Consider the following 15,281-nt stretch of genomic DNA (forward strand, 5'->3'; position numbering starts at 1 on the left):
TACGAAGCTGTCCACAAAACTACTTAAGAGTGGATGTGGAAGCCTTCAGTGAACAGACTGATAAGATACTTCTAATTGCAGTAACTTCGTTGTAGGTAACAGAAAAAGGGAAAAAGCCACATTCTAGTCTATCGACATATTTCATAAGTATAAGGCATTAATAAGTATACACCGACTCTTTCCTCTTTTTTTTTTTAGTTTTGGAATCGCTTGTAACTTTTTAACAATGTCTAATACTCTCAAGAAGTTTGAAAGAATTCTTTAGTGGAAATTTTGAGAAAATGCTCGGCCGGGCATGTAGTTCTATCTGTTATTATATTCCTATTCAGCCTTTTCTATATTTTTATTACTTTTTTTTCTTTTTTCTCCTTAAGAAAACTTTATTGCAATCAAGTGTATGACTTTAACTTAGGGTAGAAACACTAGTATGAGAGTAGGTTGCGACTCTATGTGTGGGCCATGGTAAACTTTGTTGAATCTTATCGCGAGTAAAGAAAACGGATTTATACAATTATCTTTTACAATTGCTGATACTGAAGCCAGTTTCTGAATTATACCCAACAGATACATTAATTATCTGAATAGGACGAAGAACCGGCAATTCACTATATGCAGCTCATTCTTAACAAATTTTCTGATATGATAGTATCATGTTTAAGTTTTTTCTTTTCAAATCGTTGCCAACTAATTTTGATGCCACTTTGGTCGCAAACGTGTGCGTTGCTAAAAATTTTCGAGTTCAACACTTTCGAAAAAGGCCTGGAAGTCAGTCTTTTCTCTAAGAAACTGAATGCCCGTAAAGGAGGAAAATAAATTGATTGCGTTATCAGAGTGAAATTATACTATATACCTATCAATGGAATCAAGGAAAAAAATTCACTGAAATAACAGTAATTTAAGTTTGAATTTGCTTAAATCGACTTCCCTTGACATTTAGACAGGGTATAAATGAGGTGATAAGAATCTTGTCTGGGTTCGATCATAAGATCGAAAAATTCCAACGTCTCGCGGACTAATCAAAACGTGGGATTTTCTGTAGAAAAAATTAACGAATTGAAAAAAAAAATTAAGGTAAATAAATAAATTACAAGAAGGAAAATAATGGCTTTAATATGTTCATATTTTTCTTTGTCTCATTCTGATACGAACCATTCAAAGCTTAATGAAACCCTCTAACACCTAAGGGTTGGCAGTCTACACCTTCTCATTAAAGACAATAAGGACCACTTGTGCAGTTTCATTCTTTCCTGTGCAATTTACAGGTGTAGCAAACACTTAATAATGAAGCCGCTCTTTGTCCTGTTGGTCATTCTGATGATTGGAGATATTTTCATCACAGTCCAAGGTAAAAATTTTCATTCTAAAATTTCGTTACACTTAATAATTTCTCTACTCTTCACTCTTCTTACTTATTTATTAATTTTTTTCTGGCATTTGCTTTTCAAAGGAGTTGATATTCAAACAATAACTTTGAACTAAGTTTTGTTTCAGTACAGGTAATGCTAGTTTATGATACAGAACAAGTATCCGTGTAAATTCGAGTGTCTATCTTTCATTTTCTTCTCGTTCTTTCGTATCTGACTTTCGACTCGCATGTGATCAGGTGGTGCAAGTTTAAACCGTAGCGAACTTGTGAGCCAACCGACGTCAACATAAGAACTTGGAGAAACAAACCATATAGTTATATGCCTAGACTTTCACTCAACAAAACGAACACTGCGAATGGTTGATTCTTGGTCACGGCCCCTAATCAAATTTAAATGTATTCCGCATGGGATAAAATTGCGCAGTTGTTGCCCACGCACCGAATACAACAACATATTTTGGCCATATGATTGTTTTAGGGAAAGTCTAAATATAAAACAAAGCACTTAATGTATGGTCCCTCGGGAAACTAGTTAGTATTGTTTTCCCGAGAGTCCTGACGTTTCCCTCGGGCCATACATTAAGGGTATATTGTTTCTTTAGAGCCATTTAGTAGGTGCTTATCATAATTCAAGAAAAGGGGGGGCGTCTTAACTTCCCCAAAACTCCACAGTCGCCCAGGAAATCTCGCCTTAAGGACGATTGTTCTCTCTTAGTTTTGGTCCGGCCACCATATCATCTAATGTACCACCTACCCAAAGAAGCTTACCCAACATAACACTAAGGATCAGTCTGTTTCGAATCTTTTCCCATCTAATAATCAGTTCTAATAATATTTCATTGTATATAGATAACTAGATATTTTTATTTCTAATCCTTTTCTTTTTAGGATAACACGACATAGGGTCAACCTCTATTTCTTCCTCTCCAACATGTTTTCTATTTTGTTTTATATGAATTGTGTGGTTTGCAGAACTTTCTCGAATTTTCCCAGGCCCCCCCTAGGGTTCTCTATCGCTTAAATTTTTGGGATGAAATCTCGGCCGCGTTGCTCGGATGTGAATAGCGAAGGATTTTCGGAGTTTGAGTAACCAATCAGAGGGCACCTTCAACGCTATCCACCCTTTTAGTTTATTATTAAAATAGAAATTTAAACTGTTTGTTTGTCTCTTGGTTTGATCATCAGGCTCTTCCATAAAAATTGACATCCGAAGCGAAGGCTGTAATGATCCAGGAAAAACGCCAAATACATGCGGCAGAGCATACATCAAGGTCAATGACGTTGAACACGCTAAACAAGGCAGAGGGCACAATGTTGTTGTCGTGGATGCGGTAACAGGTAAAGATCTTCAATGTTAGTATTTAAATGCTGCTATTTTTTTTTAATAATAATAAAACGTGAAAATTTGGAGAAAAGAAGTAGATCGACTACTTATGAGCATTTTTACGAAGTTATGTCTACCACAGCTGAAGAGAGGAGAATTATCGAAGTATAATGAAACGGTATTCTACAGTATTCTACAATACTGTCTAAAGTCATTAAAATGCATGAAACGAGATATTTAAACTCTTGCTCATGAAAATGGAAAAAAAGGTAAGGTAACTTATTTTATAGCTCTTAAATTACTCGGCTTTTATTCCAAGAAATATCGAACGTAATCTTTCAATTAAGGAAGTGTGCAAGACTCCGTGGTTTTCGATGCCAAAAAAAAATATATATTTCAATGCAGGAATTGTGGAACACTCTGTGAGATTCGACACTCATGGAAATAGTGACGCTGGTAACCAGTTGAAAGGCTTTCTTAACGGTATTTCTGGAGAGTAAGTATCAGTTTGTCTTACAAATTGCAAACACAATTTTTTTTTTTGAAATGGAGCCAAATCTCAGAATTGCATAGGGAGTCTTTTATAAATTTCATAAGAAATTTAAACTTGGGGTTCGAAAATTTTGCAAACACATTAGGATAAAGTTGAAAAGGTCTGGCCGAAATGTTAGCACGAAAAAAACCCACAAAGCATTCACTTGGTTTTCCTAACCATACAAACGCACCTAAACATGAAAGAATTTTCACTCATCACGACAATCATTCGGCGTAAGATTTGAACATCGCAATGCGGACGAACAACCAAATCGACTCCAAAATGCTGCTCACTTGCTTACAAACTAGGACTAGTTTTCCCGCTCAATGGGAAAGATGAAGCTCAGTGGTAAAATGATAAATGTACCAGAATATTACTTGAAATCCTTTTTTTCAGGTACAGGTTTTCTTTTCTAAGTTTGAAGTGTTACACATACAGTGAATAAAACTCCGGACTTAACAACATTAAGCCTTTAATTCCTAAGAGTGACTAGCATCTAATTTCTCACTATTATATCATCTCTAAATGACACTTTAAGGCCCCGAGAATAAAAAATATCATCATCAACTTAAGAGGCTCTTAGCTGATTGTTAAACAAATTTTTCTTGACAGCTCTTCAAGGAATGTGTAAAGAATAGCGTGGAATATCATCATATTGATTTTAGGGGTAGAAAGCTTTAAAATCAGCACCGATCCAACAGTAAGCCTCTAGTAAATGTTTATGAAAGTTTGGTACATTTAACAATTTCTTTTTCTACTTCAGTAAGATAGTCCTGGTTGCAGTCCAAGACGAGGGTTCTAGATATGTTCAAACAGCTTTTGATGCTCTGACAAGGATGGGAGGCTACGATCTGGGCTTTCTTGACTACCGAGGATCATATGCTCTTGTCGGACACCCAGGAGATCAGAAGCCATCTTATGTTACACAAGTACAGAGCAAGAGTGGGCAGGGACCAAGTGTGATCTCCATGACAGTTCCACTTACGATAAGTAGGTTATATAACTATTACACAACATTTGTACGTGAAAAGTTTAAGTTGTCCTTATGCGATACCTGTATGTATTCTGGGATTTCTTTACGTTTCTTGGATAATACGACCTCCACTATTTTTTTCCGATGAATGTCTCGGCAACCTATCGTTTCAGCCTAACACAACGTTGCTAAGCATACCCTTAATTTCAAATCTAAGTTGCTAAAATTCTAAAATGTTGGCAGTCTGATTGTCACAATCATAGAGTTTGTTTGCTTTCCTGGAATGAATTCACATTAGAGATAATTCATTAAACGTTAACAGAATGTTATTGTTTGAAAAATGTAATCAATGATAATGCCCAAAGAGCATAAAGAAAATCTAGGTAACCGAACTTCAGATTTCAAATGTGTGATAGTGGAAATAACTACCCGTCAGGCGATATCGATATTGTACGCTGTGTCGTTTCTAATTGAGACTCATCCTTGTTTCATCTCATCTGGGTAATTTGAGATATAGACGAGTCAACCAACAATGCGTGCAAGAAAGGAATCCCCATAATTTAGTCACATCTATTGATAGATGAATACTTTGTGTTCGTTTGAAAACGAATCATTTTTTCCCGTTTCTCATCAATGATTCCTCGCGCGTTTCCTCTAATCTCGAAGAAGTCAAATTCGCAGTTCACTTTTGATACAACCATCTTTTTCCTTTTTTTGTTTTGTTCAGACGTCATTGACGAGAGGGACGACGAATGTGAACCCGATACTTTTTGACATCCATTGCATGTAAACAGACAGGATACTGGACTGGACTGGACTTTTGGACTTCTGGATTCAGTTACCAAAAGAGTCGCAAAGTTACTATCTATCGTCTTAGTTTGATACCCTAGCTTAGCCCGTTACTATTGTCTCAAAAAATACATCTCAAAAAAATGCAAAAAAGAGATATAGATATGTATGAAGCAATATAGATTGATAGGTAAATAAAAATCAAAGAGTTACCTGTGTTCGTTCTGCTCCATCACACTTGTTTCAGGCGGTCAACTTCAATCTAATGGGCCACTTTCCAATTCTCGCGGTTCAGTGATCTGGTACCGAAATTACGGCGTGAGGACTAGGCTAATTGCGAAGTCGTTCTCATCGATATAAAGAAGTGTCGTGGTAGAGAAAACGAGTAAAAATTTCTCGAATTTCATTGAAGGAGAGTGAAAAAATTATTCGTGAGAGAGGCTTAAAAGTAAAGTGATGGCGGAAATAATCCATAACAGTTTCATTTATGCAAGAAAGCTGCAGCAAAGAAGCAGGTCAAAATTGCCTCTTCATCCAAAGACCGCAAAAACCTTTTGAGGGAGAAATTACAAACAAGTGACGGCAAATTTCCAACACCAAAATTTTTAATGCTTGGACGTACCACTTTTCTAACGTTCCAGAGCTCTCGCTGGACGTCCGTATGCAGTGTTGCCTCGCTTGTTCTGATGTCATTATTTAACCGTAGTTTACTTCCTGCTGAATCGTAGCGAGGGCTTACTGTAGTTTGCAAAACGAAATGAAAGTAAACTTAAACCTGTAAATTGTTAAATGAACTCAAACCCTTTCATTTTGGAAATGCAAATCTGTAATTTGCGAAATGGAAAATGTGTAGATCTGTAATTGACAACACTAGAAGTGCAAAATTAGACATTAGTGTCCAAAATCACAAATCGGTAACTAGTGTCCAACATCAAAAGTCAGACGCTGGTGTCCGAAATCAATAACCTTGTCAAAACATCAATCTAACATTTTTAAAAAAAAATATTTTTCTATTTATAATTGTTAATGAAATAAACTAAAGGTTCACTTTTCCTGATATGATAATAATGAATAACTGATACTGATCACTTGACAATTGTCTTTCTCGGTCCCATGATTTCCTCAATTCTTATCTTTGGCAAATTATTCATTTCGCTCTTCTACTCGCACTGGATTTCAATTAGAATTGAATTCTAATCATGTGCCTGTGTCAGTAACTAAATGAAATTGAATGTGACCCTAAATTTAACCCCTGAAAATACGTTTTGGCGCGATAAAAAACCAAAACAATTATCATCTCAGTACGTATCAGAGACAAGGTTGTGTGAAAAATGCATCAAAGGAGCTTTGTAATTAAGATTTTCGACTTGGTAACCTCAACAGAGCTAAGTAAATCCTAAACATTACAGGCCGCTTATTTACACGATGCGTAACCCAAACCACCGTTTTACGCAAGTAGAGGGCGTTACGTGTTCTCTATAGGAGGGTTCTCATTATTTTATAAAATAAATGTCCTTCTACTGCTTGCTTTCGGCCTTCATGAAACCGTCCAAAAATATAAATGTCCGGATAAAAGATTCAGCTAAATTCGAGATAGTTAAGAAAGCGGTTTTTTTTAAACAACAGCTAAACTTTGTTTAAATAACCGGCTCTACACGTTATAAGCTTATTTTCGAATTCTCATCTTTGAACTCCCTTGTAATGTTCGAATTACACGAGCTCTAGAAAAGCGTTATACTCTAAGATCAGAATTTAATATCAATACAGGAAAAATCTTTCTCTTTCTTCCGCGCATTGAGATTTGCAAGACTGAATCTTTCTACGCAAAAACTTGTGGCTGAGGGTAAATCAATTAAGATTTTCATAATATTTGTTTGTTTAGCTGTTGTTCTGTGGGTAACATATCCAATTAATTCGCAGTGCATAGCATTTCTAAACGCATTCGTAGCAGTAACGGAAAAGAGCTGTTGGAAGCTTTTTCGAGGAAACACTGGTTAATACACTTCAAAAAGGCGCCTAAAGGTAATTTAATGTAAAGGGTCCTTCTATAATTTAATCCAATGGAAAAACAGATAAAATTGTAACAATGGGTCCTTTTTGACAAGCCGGAGAGTCTCAGTAGGGTGATGGCTTTTACGGCTAAACGTTAAAAATTTTACCAATTTTTGACTAACAGTTAATTTATTTCCCATATGGTAAAAAAAAAGAAACGTTTACGGTTAGGTTATTTGCGACTGAAAAATTAAATTTGTCAGTTTTTACACCTAACAGCTGAAATATATAGCCGTCATACGGCATTCGGTTAAACCCATTAAAACCACGTACATTAAAAGGCTTAAACACTAAACAGATTGAATTTTGGCAGTGAAGTTCCAATTCCCTAACTGTTCAAATACTCTTCATGTAACAGTTTGAGTTATGAGGCTGTCCACAAAACTACTCAAGAGTGGATGTGGAAGCCATCAGTGAACAGGCTGATAAGATACTCTAATTGCAGTAACTTCGTTGTAGGTAACAGAAAAAAGCAAAAAGCTATATCCTAATTTATCGGCATATATCATAAGTATAAGGTCCTAATAAGTATACACCAACCTCTTTCTCTCTTTTTTTTTTTTAGTTTTGGAATCGCTTGTAATTTTTTAACAATTTCTAATACTCTCTCAAGAATTTTGAACTAATCAAAACGTGGAATTTTCTGTAAATAAATTACCGAATTGAAAAAAATTAAAGAAGATAAATAAATTATAAGAAGGAAAATAATGGGTTTAATATGCGCATACTTTTCTTTTTCTTATTCTGATACGAACCATTCAAAGCTCAATGAAGCCCTTTAACACCTAAGGGTTGGCGGTCTACACCTTCTCATTAAAGACAATAAGGACCACTTGTGCAGTTTCATTCTTTCCTGTGCAATTTACAGGTGTAGCAAACACTTAATAATGAAGCCGCTCTTTGTCGTGTTGGTCATTCTGATGATTGAAGATATTTTCATTACAGTCCAAGGTAAAATTTTCATTCTCAAATTACGCTACACTTAATTATTTCTCAACTCTTCACTCTTCTCATTTTTTTCTTTTTTTTTTCTGGCAGTTGCTTTTCAAAGTAGTTGATATTTAAACAATAACTTTGAACTAAGTTTTGTTTCAGTACAGGTAATGCAAGTTTATGATACAGTAAGTATCCGTGTAAAATCGAGTGTTAATCATTCATTTTCTTCTCAGGAGCGCTACCTGCCGAACGTTCTTTCGTATCTGACTTTCGACTCGCATGTGATCAGGTCGTGCCATTTTAAACCGAAACGAACCTGGGAGCCAACTGACGTCAACATAATAACTCGGAGAAACAAATCTTACTATTAGATGCCTACACTTTCACTCGACAAAACGAACGCTGTGAATGGTTGATTCTTGGTCACGGCCCGTGATCAAATTAAATGTATTCCGACCGGGATAAAACTGCGCAGTTGTTGCCCACGTGCCGAATAAAACGGCATGTTTTGGCCATATGATTGTTTTAGGGAAAGTCTAAATATATAACAAAGCACTTAATGTATGGTCCCTCGGGAAACTAGTTAGTTAGTTTTTTTCCCTTGAGTCCTGATGTTTCCCTCGACTTCGTGTAGGGAAACATCAGGACTCTCGGGAAAACAAAACTAACTGTTTCCCTCGGGACCATACATTAAGGGTAAATTGTTTCTTTAGAGTCATTTAGTAGGTACCTATTAGAATTCGAGAAAAGGGGGACGCCTTAACTTCGCCAAAATTCCACAGTCGCCCCGGAAATCTCGCTAAAGACGATTGTTCTCTCTTACTTCTGGTCCGGCCACTATATCATCTAATGTACTACCTACCCAAAGAGGCTTACCCAACATAACACTAAGGATCAGTCTGTTTCGAATCTTTTCCCATCTAATAATCAGTTCTAATAATATTTAATTGTATATAGATAAATAGATATTTTTTATTTTAATCCTTTTCTTTTCAGGTTAACACGACATAGGGTCAATCTCTATTTCTTCCTCTCCAACATGTTTTCTATTTTGTTTTATATGAATTGTGTTGCAGGTTTGAAGAACTTTCTCGAATTTTCTCAGGCCCCCCCGGGGTTCTCTATCGCTTAAATTTTCGGATTGAAATCTAGGCCGCGTTGCTCGGATGTGAATAGCGAAGGATTTTCGGAGTTTGAGTAACCAATCAGAGGGCGCCTTCAACGCTATCCACCCTCATAGTTTATTATTAAAATAGAAATTTAAACTGTTTGTTTGTCTCTTGGTTTGATTATCAGGCTCTTCCATAAAAATTGACATCCGAAGCGAAGGCTGTAATGATCCAGGAAAAACGCCAAATACATGCGGCAGAGCATACATCAAGGTCAATGACGTTGAACACGCTAAACAAGGCAGAGGGCATAATGTTGTTGTCGTGGATGCGGTAACAGGTAAAGAGCTTCAGTGTTGGTACTTAAATGCTGTTTTTTTTTAATAATACTAAAACGTAAAAATTTGGAGAAAAGAAGTAGATCGACTACTTCTGAGCATTTTTACGAAGTTATGTCTACCACAGCTGGAGTGAGGAGAATTATCGAAGTATAATAAAATGATATTCTACAGTATTCTACAATAGTGTAGTGCATAAAGTGATTAAAAATGCATGAAACGAGATATTTGAGCTCTTGCTCATGAAAATAGAAGTAAAGGTAAGGTAACTCATTTGATAGCTCTTAAATTACTCGCCTTTTATTCAAAGAAATGTCGAGAGTAATCTCTCTATTAACGAGGTGTGCAAGACCCTGTGGTTTTCGATACCAAAAAAAAAAAAAAGCATTTTTCAATGCAGGAATTGTGGAGCAATCCGTGAGATTCGACACTCATGGAAATAGTGACGCTGGAAACCAGTTGAAAGACTTTCTTAACAAGATTTCTGGAGAGTAAGTATCAATTTGTCTTAAAAACTGCAAACAATTTTTTTCTTGAAATGGAGCCAGATCTCAGAATTGCACGGGGAGTCTTTTATAAATTTCATAAGAAATTTAAACTAGAGGTTCGAAAATTTTGCAAATACATTGGGATAAAGTTGAAAAGGTCTGGCCGAAATGTCAGCACGAAAAGAACCACAAAGCATTCAGTCGGTTTTCCTAACCATACAAACGTAGCTAAACATAAAAGAATTTGCGCTCATCACGACAGTCATTCGGCGCAAGATTTGAACATCACAAGGCGGACGAACAACCAAATCGACTCCAAAATGCTGCTCACTTGCTCACAAACTAGGAATAGTTTTCCCGTTCAATGGGAAAGGTCAAGCTCAGTTGTAAAATGATAAATGTACCAGAATGTAACTTAAAATCCTTTGTTTTTTTTAGGTAAAGGTTTTTTTTTTTAACATTGTAGTGTCTCACGTACAGCGAATGAAACTCCGGACTTAACAACATTAAGCCTTTAATTCCTAAGAGTGACTAGCATCTAATTCCTCATTATTATATCAGCTCTAAATGACACTTAAAGGTCCCGAGAATAAAGAATTTTATTATCAACTTAGGAAGCTCTTAGTTGATTGATAAGGAAATATTTCTTGACAGCTCTTCAAGGAATGTGTGAAGAATATGCATGGAATATCATCATATTGATTTTAGGGGTAGAAAGCTATAAAATCAGCACCGATCCAACAGTAAGCCTTTAGTAAATGTTTATGAAAGTTTGGAACATTTAACAATTTCTTTTTCTACTTCAGTAAGATAGTCCTGGTTGCAGTCCAAGACGAGGGTTCAAGATATGTTCAAACAGCTTTTGATGCTCTGACAAGAATGGGAGGCTACGATCTGGGCTTTCTTGACTACCGAGGATCATATGCTCTTGTAGGACACCAAGGAGATCAGAAGCCATCTTATGTTACACAAGTACAGAGCAAGAGTGGGCAGGGACCAAGTGTGATCTCCATAACAGTTCCACTTACGATAAGTAGGTCATATACTGTTATAGAACATTTGTAAGTGAAAAGTTTAAGTTGTCCTTATGCGATACCTTTGTGTGTTCTAGGATTTCTATACGTTTCTTGGATCTACTACGACCTCCACTATTTTTTCCGATGAATGTCTCAGCAACCTATCGTTTCAGCCTAACAAAACGTCACTAAGTATACCCTTAATTTCAAATCTAAGTTGCTGAAATTCTAAAATGTAATTTGCTTTCTGATTGTCACAGTCAGAGTCTGTTTGCTATCCTGGAATGAACTCATATCAGAGATAATTTATTAACGTAAACAGAATGTTATTGTTTGAAAAACGTAATCAATGATAATGCACAAAGAGCATAATGAAAATCTAGGTAACCGAAGTTCAGATTTCAAATGTGTGATAGTGGAAATAACTACCCGTCAGGCGATATCGATATTGTATGCTGTGTCGTTTCTAATTGAGACTCATCCTTGTTTCATCTCATCTGGGTAGTTTGAGATCTAAACGAGTCGACCAACAATGCGTGCAAGGAAGGAATTCCCATAATTTAGTCCTATCTATTGATAGATGAATACTTTGTGTTTGTTCAGTGAAAACGAATCATTTTTTCCCGTTTCCCATCAATGATTCCTCGCGCTTTTCCTCTAATCCCGAAAAAGTTAAATTCGTAGTTCGCTTTTGATACAACCATCTTTTTCCTTTTCCTCTCTATTGCTTAAATTTTTGGGATAAAAACCCGGCCGCGTCGCTCGGTTGTGAATAACGAAGGATTTTCGGAGTTTGAGTAACCAATCAGAGGGCGCCTTCAACGCTATCCAGCCTTTTAGTTTATACTTAAAATAGAAATTTAAACTGTTTGTTTGTCTCTTGGTTTGAATAGTGGGTCCTTCCATAAAAATTGACATCCGAAGCGAAGGCTGTAATGATCCAGGAAAAACGCCAAATACATGCGGTAAAGCATACATCAAGGTGAATGACGTTGAACACGCTAAACAAGGCAGAGGGCATAATGTTGTTGTCGTGGATGCGGTAACAGGTAAAGAACTTCAGTGCTGCTATTTTTTTTTAAAATAATATTAAACGTTAAAATTTGGAGAAAAGAAGTAGATCGACTAATTATAAGCATTTGCACGAAGTTCTGTCTACCACAGCTGAAGTGAGGAGAATTATCAAAGCATAACAAAATAGTATTCTACAGTATTCTACAATAGTGTAGTGCATAAAGTGATTAAAAATGCATGAAACGAGATATTTGAGCTCTTGCTCATGAAAATAGAAGTAAAGGTAAGGGAACTCATTTTATAGCTCTTAAATTACTCGGCTTTTATTCAAAGAAATATCGAAAGTAATCTTTCAATTAAGGAGGTGTGCAAGACTCCGTAGTTTTCGATACCAAAAAAAAAACATTTTTCAATGCAGGAATTGTGGAGCAATCCGTGAGATTCGACACTCATGGAAATAGTGACGCTGGAAACCAGTTGAAAGACTTTCTTAACAAGATTTCTGGAGAGTAAGTATCAGTTTGTCTTAAAAACTGCATACACAATTTTCTTGTTGAAATGGGGCCAAATCTCAGAATTGCACAGGGAGTCTTTTATAAATTTCATAAGAAATTTAAACTAGAGGTTCGAAAATTTTGCAAATACATTGGGATAAAGTTGAAAAGGTCTGGCCGAAATGTCAGCACGAAAAGAACCACAAAGCATTCAGTCGGTTTTCCTAACCATACAAACGTAGCTAAACATAAAAGAATTTGCGCTCATCACGACAGTCATTCGGCGCAAGATTTGAACATCACAAGGCGGACGAACAACCAAATCGACTCCAAAATGCTGCTCACTTGCTCACAAACTAGGAATAGTTTTCCCGTTCAATGGGAAAGGTCAAGCTCAGTTGTAAAATGATAAATGTACCAGAATGTTACTTAAAATCCTTTGTTTTTTTTAGGTAAAGGTTTTTTTTTTAACCTTGTAGTGTCTCACGTACAGCGAATGAAACTCCGGACTTAACAACATTAAGCCTTTAATTTCGAAGAGTGACTAACATCTGATTCCTCATTATTATATCAGCTCTAAATGACACTTTAAGGTCCCGAGAATAAATAATTTTACTATCAACTTAAGAAGCTCTTAGTTGTTATTTTTCTTGACAGCTCTTCAAGGAATGTGTAAAGAATAGCATGGAATATCATCATATTGATTTTAGGGGTAGAAAGCTTTAAAATCAGCACCGATCCAACAGTAAGCCTCTAGTAAATGTTTATGAAAGTTTGGTACATTTAACAATTTCTTTTTCTACTTCAGTAAGATAGTCCTGGTTGCAGTCCAAGACGAGGGTTCTAAATATGTTCAAACAGCTTTTGATGCTCTGACAAGAATGGGAGGCTACGATCTGGGCTTTCTTGACTACCGAGGATCATATGCTCTTGTCGGACACCCAGGAGATCAGAAGCCATCTTATGTTACACAAGTACAGAGCAAGAGTGGGCAGGGACCAAGTGTGATCTCTATGACAGTTCCACTTACGATAAGTAGGTTATATAACTATTACACAACATTTGTACGTGAAAAGTTTAAGTTGTCCTTATGCGATATCTGTATGTATTCTGGGATTTCTTTACGTTTCTTGGATAATACGACCTCCACTATTTTTTCGGATGAATGTCTCAGCAACCCATCGTTTCAGCCTAACACAACGTTGCTAAGCGTACCTTTAATTTCAAATCTAAGTTGCTAAAATTCTAAAATGTTGGCAGTCTGATTGTCACAATCATAGAGTTTGTTTGCTTTCCTGGAATGAATTCACATTAGAGATAATTCATTAAACGTTAACAGAATGTTATTGTTTGAAAAACGTAATCAATGATAATGCCCAAAGAGCATAAAGAAAATCTAGGTAACCGAACTTCAGATTTCAAATGTGTGATAGTGGAAATAACTACCCGTCAGGCGATATCGATATTGTACGCTGTGTCGTTTCTAATTGAGACTCATCCTTGTTTCATCTCATCTGGGTAATTTGAGATATAGACGAGTCAACCAACAATGCGTGCAAGGAAGGAATCCCCATAATTTAGTCCCATCTATTGATAGATGAATACTTTGTGTTCGTTTGAAAACGAATCATTTTTTCCCGTTTCTCATCAATGATTCCTCGCGTGTTTCCTCTAATCTCGAAGAAGTCAAATTCGCAGTTCACTTTTGATACAACCATCTTTTTCCTTTTTTTTTTTTGTTCAGACGTCATTGACGAGTGGGACGACGAATGTGAACCCTATACTGTTTGACATCCATTGCATGTAACCAGACAGGAAACTAGACTGGACTGGACTTTTGGACTCCTGGATTCACTTCAAAATTTAGTTTGATAACCTAGCTTAGCCCGTAGCCATTGTCTCAAAAAATACACCTCAAATAATGCAAAAAGGAAAACAAATATATGTATGAAACAATACAGATTGATAGGTAAATAAAAATCAAAGAGTTACCTATGTTCGTTCTGCCCCATCACTCTTGTTTCAGGCGGTCAACTTCAATCTAAAGGGCCACTTCCTAGTTCTCGCGGTTTAGTGATCTGGTAACGAAGGTACGGCGTGAGGACGAGGGTAATTGCGAAGTCGCTCTCATCGATTGACAGAAGTGCCTTGGTAAAATTTCTCAAATTTCATTGGAGGAGAGTGAAAAAATTATTCGCTAGAAAGGCTGAAGTAAATTGATGGCGGAAAAAGAAAAAAAAATCCAGAACAGTTTGATTTATGCGAGAAAGCTGTAGCAAGGAGCAGATCAAAATTGCCTCTTCATCCAAAAACAGCGGCGTGAGGACGAGGCTAATTGCGAAGTTTCTCTCAGCGACAGAAAGAAGTGCCTTGGTAGAGAAAACGAGTGAAAATTTCTGGAATTCATTGAAAGAGAGTTAAAAAATAATCCGTTAGAAAGGCTGAAAGTGAAGTGAAGGCGGAAAAAGAAAAAAAAAATCCGGAACAGTTTGATTTATGCGAGAAAGCTGTGGCAAGGAAGCAGATCAAAATTGCCCCTTCATCCAAAGACCGCAAAAAGCTTTTTGAGGGAGAAATTACAAACAAGTGACGACAAATTTCCAATAAAAAAATTTTTAATGCTCGGACGTACTACTTTTCTAACGTTCCAGAGCTCTCGCTGGACGTCCGTATGCAGCGTTGCCTCACTTGTTCTGATGTCACTATTTAACCTGGCGTAGTTTACTTCCAGCTGAATCGTAGTGAGGGCTTGCGGTAGTTTGCAAAACGAAACGAAACTAAATTTAAACCTGTACATTGTTAAATGAACTCAAACTCTTAAATTTTGGAAATGGAAATCTGTAATTT

General features: G+C 36.4%; 3 protein-coding genes across 3 annotated transcripts; all 3 read left to right on the plus strand.

The window, feature by feature from the left end:
- Positions 1-1,271: 1,271 nt before the first annotated feature.
- Positions 1,272-4,972, plus strand: LOC131774903 (cell migration-inducing and hyaluronan-binding protein-like). The gene is made up of 5 exons (XM_059090997.2): positions 1,272-1,345; positions 2,552-2,704; positions 3,096-3,186; positions 3,989-4,215; positions 4,926-4,972. The coding sequence occupies exons 1-5, from the start codon at positions 1,282-1,284 to the stop codon at positions 4,970-4,972; spliced, it is 582 nt and encodes a 193-aa protein (XP_058946980.1). The 5' UTR covers positions 1,272-1,281.
- Positions 4,973-7,926: 2,954 nt separating this feature from the next.
- On the plus strand, positions 7,927-10,975 carry LOC131774904 (cell migration-inducing and hyaluronan-binding protein-like). The gene is made up of 4 exons (XM_059090998.2): positions 7,927-7,990; positions 9,272-9,424; positions 9,823-9,913; positions 10,717-10,975. Exons 1-4 carry the CDS (start codon positions 7,927-7,929, stop codon positions 10,973-10,975), a joined length of 567 nt encoding a protein of 188 aa, XP_058946981.2.
- A 306-nt stretch (positions 10,976-11,281) lies between these two features.
- On the plus strand, positions 11,282-14,225 carry LOC131774906 (protein O-linked-mannose beta-1,2-N-acetylglucosaminyltransferase 1-like). Its single transcript, XM_059090999.2, has 5 exons — positions 11,282-11,309; positions 11,820-11,975; positions 12,359-12,449; positions 13,243-13,469; positions 14,179-14,225. Exons 1-5 carry the CDS (start codon positions 11,282-11,284, stop codon positions 14,223-14,225), a joined length of 549 nt encoding a protein of 182 aa, XP_058946982.1.
- Positions 14,226-15,281: the final 1,056 nt, after the last annotated feature.

Source organism: Pocillopora verrucosa, chromosome 4 (genome assembly GCF_036669915.1).
Source record: "Pocillopora verrucosa isolate sample1 chromosome 4, ASM3666991v2, whole genome shotgun sequence".
NCBI lineage: Eukaryota > Metazoa > Cnidaria > Anthozoa > Scleractinia > Pocilloporidae > Pocillopora > Pocillopora verrucosa.